Here is a 15,967-nt window from a genome sequence, read left to right on the forward strand (position 1 = left end):
TACAAGTGTAATTCTTTTAAACGGCGACTTTTAAGCCGCAGGGTCCTTGTATAGTTCAATTGGAAACTACACATCTGATGTATTATCAAGCCTTCTTCAAGGCGAGCTGAACCTTTCATCTGCACTTGTGGGTTAGCCCTACTCAGCATAATACATGAACGCACAGCTTGATAATTCAATAGAAAATGCTATTTCCATTTTTCTCCATTTTAATTTTCTTTATTGGAAGTTGTAGTCACGGAGGTGGTCGTACGTTCTTAGGAAGAGTGCAGTCTGAAGCCAGAAGTGGCAGCCCAAGTTTTCTTGTGAAAACAAAACTGTCTGTCCGAGATAGCATACTGAATAATAGTACCACACTTACCTACATTATTCCTTGTATTTCTAGCATTTCTAGCTCTGTTTTACACATGAAAGCCATTATTACTAAAAAAGTGTTATTTAACACAAAAGCGTTATTAAATTCTTCTCATCCACCAGCTGCAATTTTATTCAGAATAGGTTTGATAAAGGGTAAGAACATTGCATCAGGCTTTTAAATGTCATCTGAGTGGCCTGAAGAAGTTCTTTCATTGAGTTCTTCTTGATGGGGCTCATTTTTTAAAGGTTATATTCCATCTTGCTCCCCTTTCAAAACTGTAAAGACACAGAGGTTAATATAATGTTCATTGGTATAATTTTAGCTTATTTTTAATACTTTTTTTTCATCTGTAAAGAACTGAGTAGATGGATTGACAGAGAATGAGATGAAACCTTACATCTGCTATATCCTATAGATATCTCAACAGGAGATCCTTCCTCCTTTAATTTTGATACTTATACTACTAATCTTACAGTTTGGAATTTGACCATGCTGTTTTTCTTTGCCAGTGAGAGATATAAAAGACTAAATACATTTCCGTAAATGTAGTGAATATCCATGATGGGGAAAGAGGTGTTTACCAAACCTACTACACAGAAAAATCTATTAAATAGTATTTTATTTATGTGCAGAGGAAATGAGTATGCAATTTTTTATATTTTTTTTATCTTTCAGAAATATACCACTTGCAATATGCATATCAATGGCAATTGTTACAGTTGGCTATGTACTAACAAACGTAGCTTACTACACTACTATTACTGCAGAGGAGCTGCTTCTTTCCAACGCCGTAGCTGTGGTAAGTTAGAATAGCAGATTACGCACTAAGTACTACTACTTCAATGATTTGATTTAGGATGATGATATGGTATGGTATGCTTGTATTGTAGATATAAAGTTCACAAGTGCTGTTAGAATGTTATTATAAATGAAATAATCACTCAATCAATCTAAAAGCTTACCAACCTACTTGGTTCATGGTCTTGGAAATCAGATCACTTTCTCTATGATCAAATTGTTCACTTGTGTTTCTGCGAATGAGGAATGTACAGTAGAAATTCATAAACAAAGGATATCAATGAAAATCTCAAAGAGGAAAAAAATCGGCAAACCTTTTAACAATCTGGCATTCAACAACAGAACTAAAATATGCAAAGCCCAAAGTATGCTTTCAACTGCATTCATTCACAAAAGGTCGAATGAATGAAAGTTGGTAGTTAAGTTTGCAGGTGGCCCAAATCTACGTCTGAGCTCCACAGTCTTTAGAGTCTCTGGTAATTGGGGAAATGTGGCACCCTGTACCAGGGGGAGGATTTAGTCCCAACGGACCCATTGTACCCACCTCCCCAGAACCACCTTCCAAGGCCAGGGCTCATAGTCTGTAAGGAGGACGCTGGCCCCCATGCCCCTCCAGGAGCCCAGGCCACAGAGGCTTCCGTGACATGGTGCACCTCCTAAATAACATGTCTAACATGTCCTGTAAAACAATATATATTTGTGTAGATGTAGAAAAATGAGAAATAGAAAAAAATTGGTAGAATAACCCCCTAATAAAAAAATAAAATAAGCCCAGGTCATTGAGCTTCACAATTGCAGAATATCCTGAAATATCTTATGTAGTTGCTGTGGACAAGATATTTTGGAATTCTGCACATATTTTGAACACACACATTTGTAAACATTAGGATGAAAAAAATATAAGGCTATATGTATGATAGTGAATGCTCAAAGTGAAGCAGTACATGCAAGAATGCCTTTGGTTAAATATTGATAAATATAACTATCAAGAACATATCTGTGAAGCTTAAAAAGGAGAAATGCTAGGGCAAAATGCTACATTTCAATTTCAATTTGAGAAATCACACAGAAACGAATCTAATGTTTTCGCTAGACGATGCAAATTTAGCCAATTACCTGTTCTTATAGTCTTCTGATAAGCAAGGTCCATCGTGTATTTGCACAGAAAGTATATAAAAGGCTTTTTTTTAATCCTATTTTTACAGACATATGCAGAGCGTCTCTTGGGTAACTTTTCCCTTGCAGTTCCCATCTTTGTTGCGTTGTCTTGCTTTGGTTCCATGAATGGTGGTGTTTTTGCTGTCTCCAGGTTAGTCATATAGTTTTATCTTTTTTGAGAAGAAAAAAAAGAGTTAAAACTAAACTCGCTGGACAAATACTTACATATGTCTTACAGAATACATAAGATACTAGGCTTTAGCCTTTATATATATATATATATATATATATATATATATATATATATATATATATATATATATATTACACACACTCACAGATTTACATACGTAGAAACATAAATGTGAATGCAGATAAGAAGCATTTGACCCATCTAGTTTTTTTTCCTGATATAAAGGCGCAGACATTAATCAGTCTCTGGTCTTGTCTTAAAATCAAGATAATTATATGTATATCCCATATATGTTTAAATTCCCTCACTGTATTAGATTCTTAGACACGTCTGCTGAGAGGTAGGCCACTTATCTACCACCCACTCAGTAACGTAAAAAGTGGGTATATGTATTCATGTCGGGGCTGTGAGTATATACAATAAACAGGGCCTTCCTTTATGTAGAGTAAAACAGGATGGATGTCCTAGGCCTCCTGCTCTGGAGGACCCCGAGCTCACACCTATCCTGGACGTGTAAAATGTTTATGTTCATGTCTGTCATGGTGATTACATGGCGTTGCAGATGGGGTCCCCTGCCCATTACTCTACACCCAACTAGGGATTGCCCTGACAATATATATATATATATACAGTACATATTTGTTTCTTTCCTTGTAAGAAATCCATGTGACTAAATAATATGTTAAACATATACGTGTAAATTAGTTTGACAGAAGTGTGAACCTTTAAATATGTTTATTTTTTTCTATTTTTGTTTGTCAGGATGTTCTACGTTGCCTCTCGTGAGGGTCACCTTCCAGAAATTCTCTCTATGATTCATGTTCACAAACATACTCCATTGCCAGCTGTCATTGTTTTGGTAAGCTAAACATTAGCTGTCCCCGTAACTGTAGGAAGAATTATTTTTTGATTGCTATGGAATGTAGTTTTACTTCCATGGTTCATTATTTTTATGTTGTATACTTTTTTAATGTCGTACATCATTTTCACAATTATCAAAATGATTACACAGATGCTCAATGTAGAGAACAGACCGTTCCGTAATAATGCATTTATAATATAATTGACAGTAAATACCCATGTCAGAAAAAGCAATAAGACCAATTGCTGAAGTCAGAAAATTGAAATTAACACTATTTAGTTTGATAATTTGATGTAGAATCCTACCATAATTCATCCGTGTTGGCATTTTCTTTTAATGCAAGATTGCGCTTGTTTATATTGAATATATATATATATATATATATATATATATATATATATAATGGATACTAGAAGATACTTGTATATAAAATGGGAAAAATAATGAAGGCTGAAATATCTTGCCAAATATTTCATTGAAATAATTTTGGAAATGTTAAATATCCCATAATATTATTCAGTACATTTCAAATTCATCAGTTTTCTAAAAACTTAAATAAGGAAATCAAGAATAAGTAAAAGTCACCTCGTCGGAACAAATTTTATGTTTTGTGTAATATAAGTAGTAAAGGACACTGAGTATTCCTGAGGAAGCAGTTCAATTTAGGTGATTATTTATTTGATGTTATAAAAACACCTACTATGAAATGAAATGGACCATAACCAATACAATTGAGAGACAATTCTCATCAACTTTAAGAGCAGTTAATGAGAAATCGAGAGTACTGCTATGAAATACACACTAATAGTGAGCATCTTCTAAGCGTGACCATTGTTTAGCCTGCAGATAGATATATTCACACGGAGAAAAACACAATAGTTTTATTTATTAAAAAAGTTTCTAAAGACTTTGTACCTTGGCGCTTGTTCTGTGGGGAGATAACAACTAATTGGTGATCAGAGTGACTGTGTGACCTAGAAAGAATGCTTGTTTCCCAGGGACTGTATCTGAAAACGAGCGGTAAGCACTATTTGCAAAGCAGTCCCCTATACAGAAAACCCAACAGGTTCACTGCTGCTTGCCCTTGACATTTTTTAAGCCACGACAGTGGTGTTTAAGGCCCATTGTTTTAATGACAGCATGGAACGTCCTGAAAGCATGAAGGGGTTGATTGTTTTTTTTCCTGGAAGAGGAAGCAATGTGATTTAAATATATTTAATAAATTGCATGGTATATCAGAGAATAATATATATAATAACGTTGAGGCAGATAATATGTTTTTAGCACTTTATCACCCTATATTTTGGATACAAAATAAGAGACTTCCTTTACCTGCTACAGACAGATCCACTCAAGTCCCCATCCCCCAAAGATACACGCCAATATATTTATTTAGAAGATCACACTCTTCACAGAGGACATCTAAATCTTATACAAATATTAGAGAGTTTATTGACACAAGTGGTTATTAACGAAGAAGAAAAGAAATCATTTGGGAAACTTGCACAAAGAGCAGGAGCTCAAAATTAAAAATATCCAAATAAAGAATATTTCATGCGGTTTTTCATTTTACTGTAGCAATAAGTATGCAAACGAGGAGGTTACCGATCCCGACATATTAAGCCAACAAGAAAAGGTGAGCATTTAGCTTAAATTTCTCTTTCCTAGCTAATGATAGCATACAGCGGTTATTAATATGGTTTCGTTTAACTGATTAATGGTAAAGTAGGTCAGCGCACTGTGCCAGAAGAATATAAAATGATAATTAAAATAAGATTGCAGATAGTTTTAGCGCTAATATGGACGGTTATAGAGCCTGGAGGCAGTCACTTCTTTAACAATCACAGGAGTTAATTTGTCGGCGATGCCTGATGTCAGTCATCTGCAGTTTGGAGATGCACGACGGTGCAAGCATACTTGTGATGTCATTTTTCTGTTTAGGCTGGATGAAGTAAACATGCTGGCAGACAAACTTTTGGTGTAAGGCCACCAGCTAACACTATACGGACAGATTTAGATTTAGATAATAAAGATATTCATGCAGTAGTATGATTGGTTAAAACTGGGCATTGCATGTCTTTGGTGTTACAGTGGCAAGGGAGAGTTTAACACCCGATTTGGCACAATGTGCTTGTTTACAACAGTTTGGGGGGGGGATGTTTTAATATTATTTGAAGAAGGAATCGTTCCAAGGTTTTGATTAGTCAAGGTTATTCAAAGTCCCAACCAAGTCTTGAGTATTTTATATCATATGTTTTGGAGCAGGGTCTCCTCTTTTGCTTGTCAGGCCATGCACTATTAAAAATTTTGATCACTGTTTAACAACCATATGGATGAATAACACCAACTGTCAAAAGTTTGACTACGCATAAAAAAACAGATTGTGAAATTTTCAACAAAGGTTACATAGCATGTTTATCGTTTAGAAAAACGCAATTACATCTAAAGAAAAAAGAGAAAAAAAGTAGTTTTTAAAGGTTACCAACGCAGCTTTTCTTCCCTTTCTTAAGTTCTAGAATCATATTATAAGTCCTTGTCATTACTGCCGTCTGGTAACCAACAGAAGGACTTCATCACCTAAATGGCCCCCCTGACTAATGAAAACCTATGGGGAATGTTTTTTTTATTAACAATATAAATAATCAGCTCATCTTGGTATTTTAATTTGAAATGGAACCAGATCATCACATGACTGCTCAAAATCCACATTTAAAATGTAAAGAAGCACATTCATTTTCTTTCATGAGACTTTCCTTTTCAAACTAAAATAGTATTGTTTTGAAAGGATTAAAAATTCTGATTATGTTTGTTTCTTTATTCCATTGGAAAGCTTTCCAGCATCAGCCAGTGATCAGTCTCACTGGCAGTTTTGTGCATCTGCTTCTGGTATTTAACTCTCTGAGGCTTGAGTGTAAATCACTTCCTATTAGTCTCTGTTCCCTGGGATTGTATGGATGGAAGGGGACTGATTATTTCAGGCTCTTTCGCAGACATGAAGTCTTTTGAAACAGAAGTATGACTAATAAAACCTAAATTTGCTTAATTGGAAGTGAAGTAAAACTCTATCGTCTGAGAATTCACCATGGGCTCATCAAAGACACCACGGTAATGAAGGACACAAACAAGTGTAGACATTTATAATGGAAAAAGACTAGTCAGTAAATTGATTCTGTGGTTAAAAACATGTTTCACGGAAGAAAAAAAGGTAATAAAACATTCACATTTTGCAATGATAATCAAATTTAGCTAGCAGGGGTACAGTAAAAGCATTATATTGGAGAGAAGGCTATTCATATCAAACATATGAAACACGCTAAAGAAATAATGAACAGTTATTGATCACGTGTGTTGGGGATAATGATTCACTGCTGGAATCTTGGGTACCATAGCAGAAATATGATCCAGTGGATCTATGGACAATTTTTACCCAATTTCCCATAATTTTAGGAAAATATCCTGGAATAAAAGTACATACTCTTCATTCAGCAGTACATGCGTCATGAAAGATGGCCTAAAGTGTATACATACATTTGTATGTGTGATAAAGAGAGACAGAATGCATGTACATATGTGAATGAATGTGGGAGGGAGCAGATTATTTATAAGCATGCGAATAGAGGGTTAGAAGATATGAGTGAGAGATCTTCCAGATTCTTTTGTAGAGGCTCCTACAATTTAAAGCAGAGTCTTTAAAGTTGATACATTTTATTGACCTTGCATAGAAAAAGATGTATAGTTACATAAACTTTGTGACTTCTGAAATCTGATATCACTTCTTCTTTCCAAAACACGAAGAGAGAGATGGATAGATATAAATGAGCATATTTCCATCCAAAAATGTGTTTTGATTTATTTTACTTAAATGCTATCCCCTTAAATCTTCCACCTATGTTTATAAAGAACATGTCTGATCTTACCATCTTAGCAACAAATAGAATTAGCAGGCACACCCCACCAAAAAAAAAAACTTTGCACCATCATGACTTATTATAAATATCCACCAATGTTTCAAAATGATCTTGGCGTCCATCCCAATGACACCTCCATTCGAGTTTCTTGTCGGCCTAGATTTATTGAACTCAACTTGCAATAAGGGGATAATTTCCATTTCAGTTATTTTTCGTATCAATATCATAGCTAACCATTGCCATTACGTATTGACTTGTCAGTAACCCTGCTGCATTTGTCTGCATTATATAAAGCTAAACAGCATGCCATATATTGTGAGCACAGCATACGTGTCTAATCCTTCTGGTATGTTTTACTAATTAACTTTCAATAATATGAGAGTCCTCTGAATATTAACTGTCTCCCGTTATCCTTCATAGATTAAATATAAACTGCCTGACAACATAGGCACTAATCACTATTACACCTTACATGCAGACATTAGGCATTTCATTAGGGATGGAGAGTTATTTTTTATTTTAAAGGTTGTTAATAATGCTCGGTGTCAGCTTTACAGATATATTAAGGATTAGTCAGCAGGATAATTATGTAACCGCTTAATAGCCTATCTATAAAAAAAAATATAATTCATGCACTGCTTGAGGATTAGAAAACATCTGAAGTATATGCTGTCAGGAGACATGCTAAGCCTACTGAATGTGTAACATATGCTTGGAATACAAAAACTTCTCCTTGTATAATGAGAAAGGTGGTCGTGGAGCAAAATGTAACCCTTGAAGTTCTGCACATCATCATCATTCTATCCTCTTCTGCTCACTATGTAATCTTTAACAATATAGTTTGGTCAAGACCTTCATCATAGAAAAGGCCATGTATTATATCACACAGCTTCCAAGTGTCCCTCATCCCCAACGTTCTCCCTCTGCTGCTCTTGTGTCATTTGGTCTGCTGTTTTTTAGGCGCTCAAAATACTTAGTGGGTGTTGATGCATCACAGTTTCACCATAGTTTTCTAAAAAAAAAAAAAATGACAATAAATTGTATAGAATAAGCAAGAATTTTTTAATTAGTCAAGCTTCTTTTGAATACTGAATCTGAATATCTTACATAAATAGCTATTAATAGATCATAAAGTCAGATAAAACAATTCCATTATTCTAACCTCACATCTAAAGCAAGTGTCCCTCTTTGGCTTTTTCAAATGTAAGCAGGTGTGCTGTCAGAATCCATGCAGACCCAACCCCTATGAGAAATCATTTGATCTATACATAACCAATGATTTAGCACAATAATATAACACCACTTTCATGCTTAGGATGGGGCTGATCATGGTGACATTTTATGTTATTCTTCATAGCTCTAACAGAGGTCAGCATTGGAAGAAGGGAAGTAGATTTGGACAGTGACATCTTAGTTTAAATTTTCATGCATAAGTCAAGTATTAAATGTACTCCACACATTATGGTCTGGGCCTGAAATCATCAATTCCTCCAACACTACTATAATAGTCTACATTCAGCCACTGTGTGCATGTAAATCTCTTCATAGAGGAGCTTTGGTGATACCTACGGAGACACGTTCAATTAAGCTACAAAGCTTTTATTTTCTTTGATGTTCAAAAACGTCAACATCATTTATAGGAGTCCCTTGTTGTGAAAAATAGTACTTTACAGGAGGCGATCCAGTTGTTTTCATTGTTATGTCCTAGAGAGACTTTATATATGTTTGCTTTGCATTTTAAGACACTCTCCAGAGCCGTATTGTTGAACGCCAATGAAGTTTCATGTGCGCCTTTTGCACAATTTATGCGTTTTAAAAAAAGGTCTGTGCCATTCTGACTACCGATGTTTTGGGTTTTTTTTGTAAATGTTAAGCATCTGCCAAAATTACCATGGAATTTAATTATTAATGCTGCATTTACTGGCTTTTTTGTCAGTTACGGAAAAACTTTTTGATAATTTTCTGTACAACATTGTTTCCGACCCCCACTACCGGGCACTCAAGGGTTTTTCTTAACCTATGTTATGCATTAGCCAGGCAATCGTGAGAACATATTTCAAACTAATGTCTCCTCACCTCTTATATTAAAGCTGTAACTAAAACTACGCCTGTAACATTATGGAACAAAACATTTTCCGCTTTCCTTTCGAAATAATCTAATGCCCAATTAGTGCACTGTTACTTACAGTATATTATTAAGTAGATAACAGCTGTATATCTCACAAATGGATACCATTGAATGTCTTTCCATGCAACATTTTGTGCACTCTGTACAGTGTTTGGTTTGCCATAAATACATCACATATGTTGAAGCAATGTAGACTCTTGGCATATACATTCCCACGCGTTCCTTCTATATATGTGTATAGATATGTATAGATATATATGTAAATAGTACGAATACCTCTTTTTTGCAGTATCCACTAACAATGGTGATGCTTTTCACTGGGGATATCTACAGCCTTCTGAATTTCCTGAGTTTCGCTAGATGGCTTTTCATTGGATTGGCTGTTGGAGGACTCATTTATCTAAGATACAAACGACCTGAGATGCATCGCCCTTTCAAGGTATACTCACCTTTGTGTGCTTTTAACATTTATCATTATGTGCAGAGCCTGGCCTCTCACTGTCAAAGGATATTGTGGATGATGGTCATGTACAGACTAGTATGAAATATTTGGAGCTATCAAATCAAAATCTGTGTAGATGCTTAAACTGTCCTTGTTTTTTTGTGGTCTAGTACTCAAATTCATGTGGAAACACGTATGTTGCATGTTCAAATTTCTATATTTCTTTTTTCTTGGTTGACCCAATCAAGGTGTGAATGAAGAAATAAGTTCTATTTATGCAGTTTTTATGTATTCTTGATTTATTGCTTTTGCTGGGTCATAAAATATTCGTTCCATAATGTCTGAGGCTCCCACATTAGCATTTCCGCATCATTTTATGCAGTCTTTAGATGCACTTAGTCAGTAGTTCAAGACCTTCTCATGAATGATGACACTGTGTACTAATACTTCACAAACATGACAAGCCTTGTGTCTTTAAACCATGTTTACTTATGCAAGAATAAACTTTAAACTTTAAACTTAAAAGGTGACTTTCTTTCAGGCTTATTTATTTTTTCTTACTTTACTTTTAAATAACTAACTTGTGGAATCAATAGAAGGCCTTTGAAAATTAAGATATCCAATTTTTTCATATCCCAAATGACATTTATCAGCAACTGAGCATAAGATAAGATAAGATATATATATACACTAACCTTCTCATAATGCTTTGGTAAAATGGTGCTATCTCCATAGCAACAATGAAGTTCTCTAATTAACAGGATCTATGGGTTGCTATTGTACTATAGCCACTTTTCCATCTTTGCCGCAGATTTACTTTTTTTTTTTTTTTTACATCATCCTCTTTTTGAATCATTCATAAGTTCTGGTAAATGTATTTTGACGACATCATAACAGCTGTGAGAAGCTACTTTTGTGAATACACTCCAATGAGAGATTCAGATATATAGGTAGAAAAAAGGGTGCAACGCAGAGCATTTTCCAACCACTGCTTTAGAAAATTAGCTGAGGGCATTCGATAAATGTTGTTAGATTTTGAAACAAAGATGTTTCCTTTCCTTTTCCAGGTACCAATATTTATACCAGCACTATTTTCCTTCACCTGTCTCTTCATGGTTGCCTTGTCACTTTACTCGGACCCCATCAACACAGGGATCGGCTTTGCAATTACACTGACTGGAGTACCTGCGTACTACCTCTTTGTCATATGGGATAAGAAACCCAAATGGTTCAAGACATTCTCAGGTATTGTATAGTGCTATTGGCATTACCGATTACAGATAGCGTTAGGCATTTAATGTTCTTTTATTATTATTCTATACCGTATATAGGTGGTCTTACCATTCTAGCTAAATCCTTGATACAATGCAAGTTTCAAATAGTTTTTTGTGGTTCCTGAAAACAATTAATGATATTTATCTTTAAAAAAGCCTCCTAATAACACATATGGCAGATAGCTTTGCTAAATAATATGTGTGCTATGATATGATTGCAGTAAACATCATCGCACAGTATCATCAGATGTGATTTTAACAACCACTGCAGACCAAATAAATGCTTGGCACTAAGGATTAACTATAATTAAAACTTGCCTAATTAAAATATGTTTTGCTAGCAAGCTGTTCGCTTTATACAGGTCAGAATGTTACTGAACCTTGTCAGCAAGGGAGGATGGAGCTCTTTAAAAGAACAGATTTCATTTTTTTTAAAAAAGCCCTCCTAGCATTTTCTTACTTTTGGCTTGATCTTGCCAAGGTGAACCCCAACAGTTTTGTTCTTCTTAAAACGTATGGAATCTGGATTATATTTAGGTATGTTTAAATAATATAAAGTAAGCATGTATTTCTATACAATTTCGCAAATATATTTTTTATAAATATATAGTTAAATTATAACTATATAAGTATAGTCAACAATAAAACGGAGGACTTGGGTTCACCTTAATAGAGTTATTGGTCAAAAGCCCGTTCAAATTTAACAAACAAAATATAAAACAAATATTATTTAAAGTGATTATGATAGTTGTTTAAAAAAAAAAAAATAAGTCAATACTAACAAACAAATAACATCTTCATACAGCCCAACCGGGAGAGACAGTCAGTCTTTTTGACCCATATCCCTCTTCCTCTATTTCCTCTGATGTCCATCATTTCTAGGATCTCCTAATGCTTGCTTAGTGACCTACAGCCCTACATTTCACAATAATTTATATATTATATAAATAAAATATATAATCCTTCTTCTGAATGCCTTACTCGGTTACCTACAAACCAGTCAATTGGTGACAAAATCACATAAAAAAGTCTCAGGAAAGCAATGCCCCTAGTCACACATTTAACCCATTTAAAGTGTTGGGAAGTATTGACTTATTCAGCTCTGACCATGCAGCTCATCAAGCATTGGCTGTACTTTAATCCATTTTGTATACAAAAGAAAACCCCTCTTATCCACCAGCTGTCAGATAATGGTACAAGCTTCCGCTTGATAAATAATGCATATATGAGGCGGGGGCCATAAAACGAGTAAATCTAAATCTGAAAGCAATTCTCTGCATTGTCAGACTTATTGACTGACAAGCAGAATCAGTTCTTTCAAAATCTCAAAATATGGTGACGCAGGACATTTAGTAGCTGCTGTATGATTGAAACATGACCAAAAATCCTTTCTAAATCTCAAGCCTGCATGTTGTCAAATATTTTACATATATGTTTTTGGAGCGACTGATGGTACAATTGCATTCTGAGCCTATCTCTTGTGTAGGGAATAATAATAAAAAGCCAATGGGTTTTCTTAATCTGTTTATCAATAATTCCAATAATTGATTCTTTTGAGCAGTCTAGCAGACTTGATTCAGATAATAACCAAGGTGGCTGAGAAGAGGTTAAAAATTTGTATTGTAACCTGTAAAACAAATACACATTTGGACATTAAGCCTTTATATATGTATAGATATAGTTTTTGGTTTTGTGAATAGTTCATATATACATTTTTCTGGCTATGGTATATTCTGTATTAATCGTTCAGCCTTAACTTCACCATATAACATAAATATACATATAAACTATATAAAGATGGATATATGCATGTACTTAATATTCCCTGGATTGTTCCTGCAGCTTAAGTGCGGAGCACAAAAAGCACCATAAAATAAGTATAGGCATTGTTTAATCTTTTTAATTATATAAAATAAAACTGGCAAAACATTAAGTAGATTTCTACACATTTCTGTTTGCGATAAAAATGTTAAAAAGATGATAATGCTTGCAGCCAAATGCTATTATAGATATTTTTTATACCACTAGATGGCAATGTTAATCCAATTTTGTTCTATGGCTTCTCTGGTTAAAAATGAACATTTGTTTTTAAAGGAGAATAAGAAATTAAGCTTCTTGGCCATACCGTTCAAGCAAGTGAACCCAGATTTGCTTTATTTATTTATTACACGTGTGCGGGATTTACGCAACATGGGTAACATGGGTAAGGTTCCCAGAAACTGAAAAGTCATGAATGTAACGGACACATTTCAAGGGTATATGTTAATGATTATCAAGGTCCAAATATGTGCAGGACACTAACAAGCTTTATTCCTGGTGTGGGCCAACAAGACAATCCCAGAGATAATAGTTTCTTCGTGTCAATAAATCAATCAGCATTAGTACCCTTACTGATAGTTGTTTAACCATAATAACATCTTATTATTCCTTTGGGTTGTATAACAATGAATAATATATCACATACAGTATAACCGAAGGTGAAACTACCATTTTTTAAATTTTGAGGCTTAGGGATTCTTTCAAACCCCTATAATATGAGGAAGTAAACAATATCTAGTGTGTAAAATATAATTAAAGTGAATCCATTATATTTGCATTGAGAGATATTTACTTAATAACCTTTAGGGTTCTGCAGTCAAGCACGTTTCTACTGAATTTATTGTAGTATATGCATGCTTTACACAAAATAAAGTATGGGATATGTAAATGAATCATGGTGATTAGAACACATTTGTTTGACATGGTAAACCTTTATTCCTTTGTAGCAATAGATCAAGATACAGTAGCATAGCTAACATACTCTATACCTTGGTAGAGTTTTACACGCCACCCAACACACGCCTAATCCCTCTAACCCAGACTTTGCTTCTTTGCTGCACTCTTGCTAATCCATAGTTAGGCCTCTGCCTAGATATACTTTCCAAATTATTATTAATTTACGTTGATGATATTTTAGGCTTAATTAATCTTTAAAAATATTCTTCAACATCGATAAGTAAAGGTCACTTAAGACAGTGAATGGTCTGCCACTGATGCATGATGACATGTATGTAGATTTTGGAACTAAATAAACAATCCTATGTGTATATCAGTGTGAGGGTACTGTTGTGACACAAAAAAGTTGCCATAATTTTTTCTACTAAAAGTTACACATTCTTGTGTACCATGGAAGACATTTGTTGAGCAATAAAATTATTGTAATGGTTTTATATGAAGATACACAATTTCACAAAGCCTGCTCACCCATAATTTGGCTCCAGAGGCATTAGAACTGGTATTTAACCCACGTCAATGTATAGTAAATATATATATATATATATATATATATATATATATATATATATATATATATATTCAGTATATATTTACTATAATGGCCCCAGTGGAAAGCAAAGTGGGGATGACTGTTGCTATCATAGTAAACGAACATTTATTTTTATAGCTTCAGATAAAACACTGTTAGGTAAGTTTTTGTATAAAATACCAGTTTCTCTTTCTGTTAATCCTTTAATTTGATGTCTAAGGTATTAAGTCTAATACATTTTAGAAATCCCTCTTAGCATCAAGCTTTGATTTTGCATTTCATTTTCTAGACATTTAAGACATTGATTTGACCTTCCTTGTTGGTAGAGGGCAGTAGGCTGGGACTTATTTTATCAATGTAAAGCAAATAAAAACTGCATTATGTATGACAGGTAAAAGGTATACAACATTATGAATACTGATGTTTAAGCCTTTCAAAACAGTCCTCCCTTCTTCTTACTTGATATATATATATATATAAAATGTAATAATTGTTTACATTTTTTTCTTTTATAGACAAAGTGACCAGGATTTTGCAGATAATTTTGGAAGTTGTACCGACCGAAGAAAACGTTTCCTGAGAAGCTAGTTTGCTGGAAGATATGCAGTCCTGTTAGTTCTTCAGTGAAGCCTTTACAATATATATATATATATATATATATATATATATTCCTCAGATATTTAAGAAAGTGCCAGTGGTTGCTCTCAGAACTGTGCAGATATTAATGGAGTAAATTGCAATATTTCATTCTAAGCATTTTAGATGTGCTGTTTCTTTTTAATGTATTATTATTTGACCACACTTACATTAATTTAATGCAAACCACAGAGCACACCTCAGTTAAAACCCTCTAGTATGAGCGGTAGCAATAACTAATAACTTGTGCATTGGTATAATTCCACACTTTATTCCTTTCAAGCCTTGAGCTTTGTAAACTGTTTTAATAATTCTTTACAGTTGGGAATCTGTCACAGTTCCAGATTGTGAAATGAGCATCTGAATGTTTTATTTCTCCTGCAAACAACAAGGCAGATATGTTTTGCTAAACACATATCGAAATACTGCACATTAAAAATTCTGTATAGAAATGTATTCTAGATTCTAGTTGGAGTAACCATAAGGCTGTATGTATGTTGTTGTTAAATGTTCCACTGTATTAAGTGCACTAAACTATCAACATATGTAGGTAAAAATATATATGCATTAGTTTATTGCATATATAGGTTTAATATACCCACCAAAATGGAAAATATAATTTTTCACTGTAGTTTCTCACATTGAGAATCACCATTTTTTATAAATTTCAGAGCAAAGTGTCTGGCATTTATCACTAAACATGTAGAAGGAATTTAGTTTTACATATAGTATACTTCCTTTGTTATTGTGTTTGTGGAGATTTTTTATTGTAAAATACAATTATGGATCAGTCAATCAAAATTTTTCATGACCTGACAGATAGAACACATTTTAAGGTCATACCATATTATATATAAAATGGCACAATTTTTAAGCCAAGGTGTTCAGACTACAAGTCTAAGGTGT

General features: G+C 34.0%; 1 protein-coding gene across 1 annotated transcript in view; it reads left to right on the top strand.

Annotated features, from left to right (window-relative positions):
* Nucleotides 1-15,005, top strand: part of LOC149287444 (cystine/glutamate transporter) — a 64,552-nt gene extending 49,547 nt beyond the window's left edge. Inside the window, exons 7-12 of the mRNA XM_089492956.1 lie at nucleotides 1,034-1,157; nucleotides 2,362-2,465; nucleotides 3,270-3,366; nucleotides 9,695-9,844; nucleotides 10,915-11,092; nucleotides 14,941-15,005. Coding sequence (XP_089349082.1) covers nucleotides 1,034-1,157; nucleotides 2,362-2,465; nucleotides 3,270-3,366; nucleotides 9,695-9,844; nucleotides 10,915-11,092; nucleotides 14,941-15,005 — 718 coding nt within the window. The remainder of the gene's footprint in view (nucleotides 1-1,033; nucleotides 1,158-2,361; nucleotides 2,466-3,269; nucleotides 3,367-9,694; nucleotides 9,845-10,914; nucleotides 11,093-14,940) is intronic.
* The last annotated feature ends 962 nt before the right edge of the window (nucleotides 15,006-15,967 follow it).

Source organism: Sceloporus occidentalis, unplaced genomic scaffold (assembly GCF_023333645.1).
Source record: "Sceloporus occidentalis isolate IW3139 unplaced genomic scaffold, rSceOcc1.0.p SCAF_61, whole genome shotgun sequence".
NCBI lineage: Eukaryota > Metazoa > Chordata > Lepidosauria > Squamata > Phrynosomatidae > Sceloporus > Sceloporus occidentalis.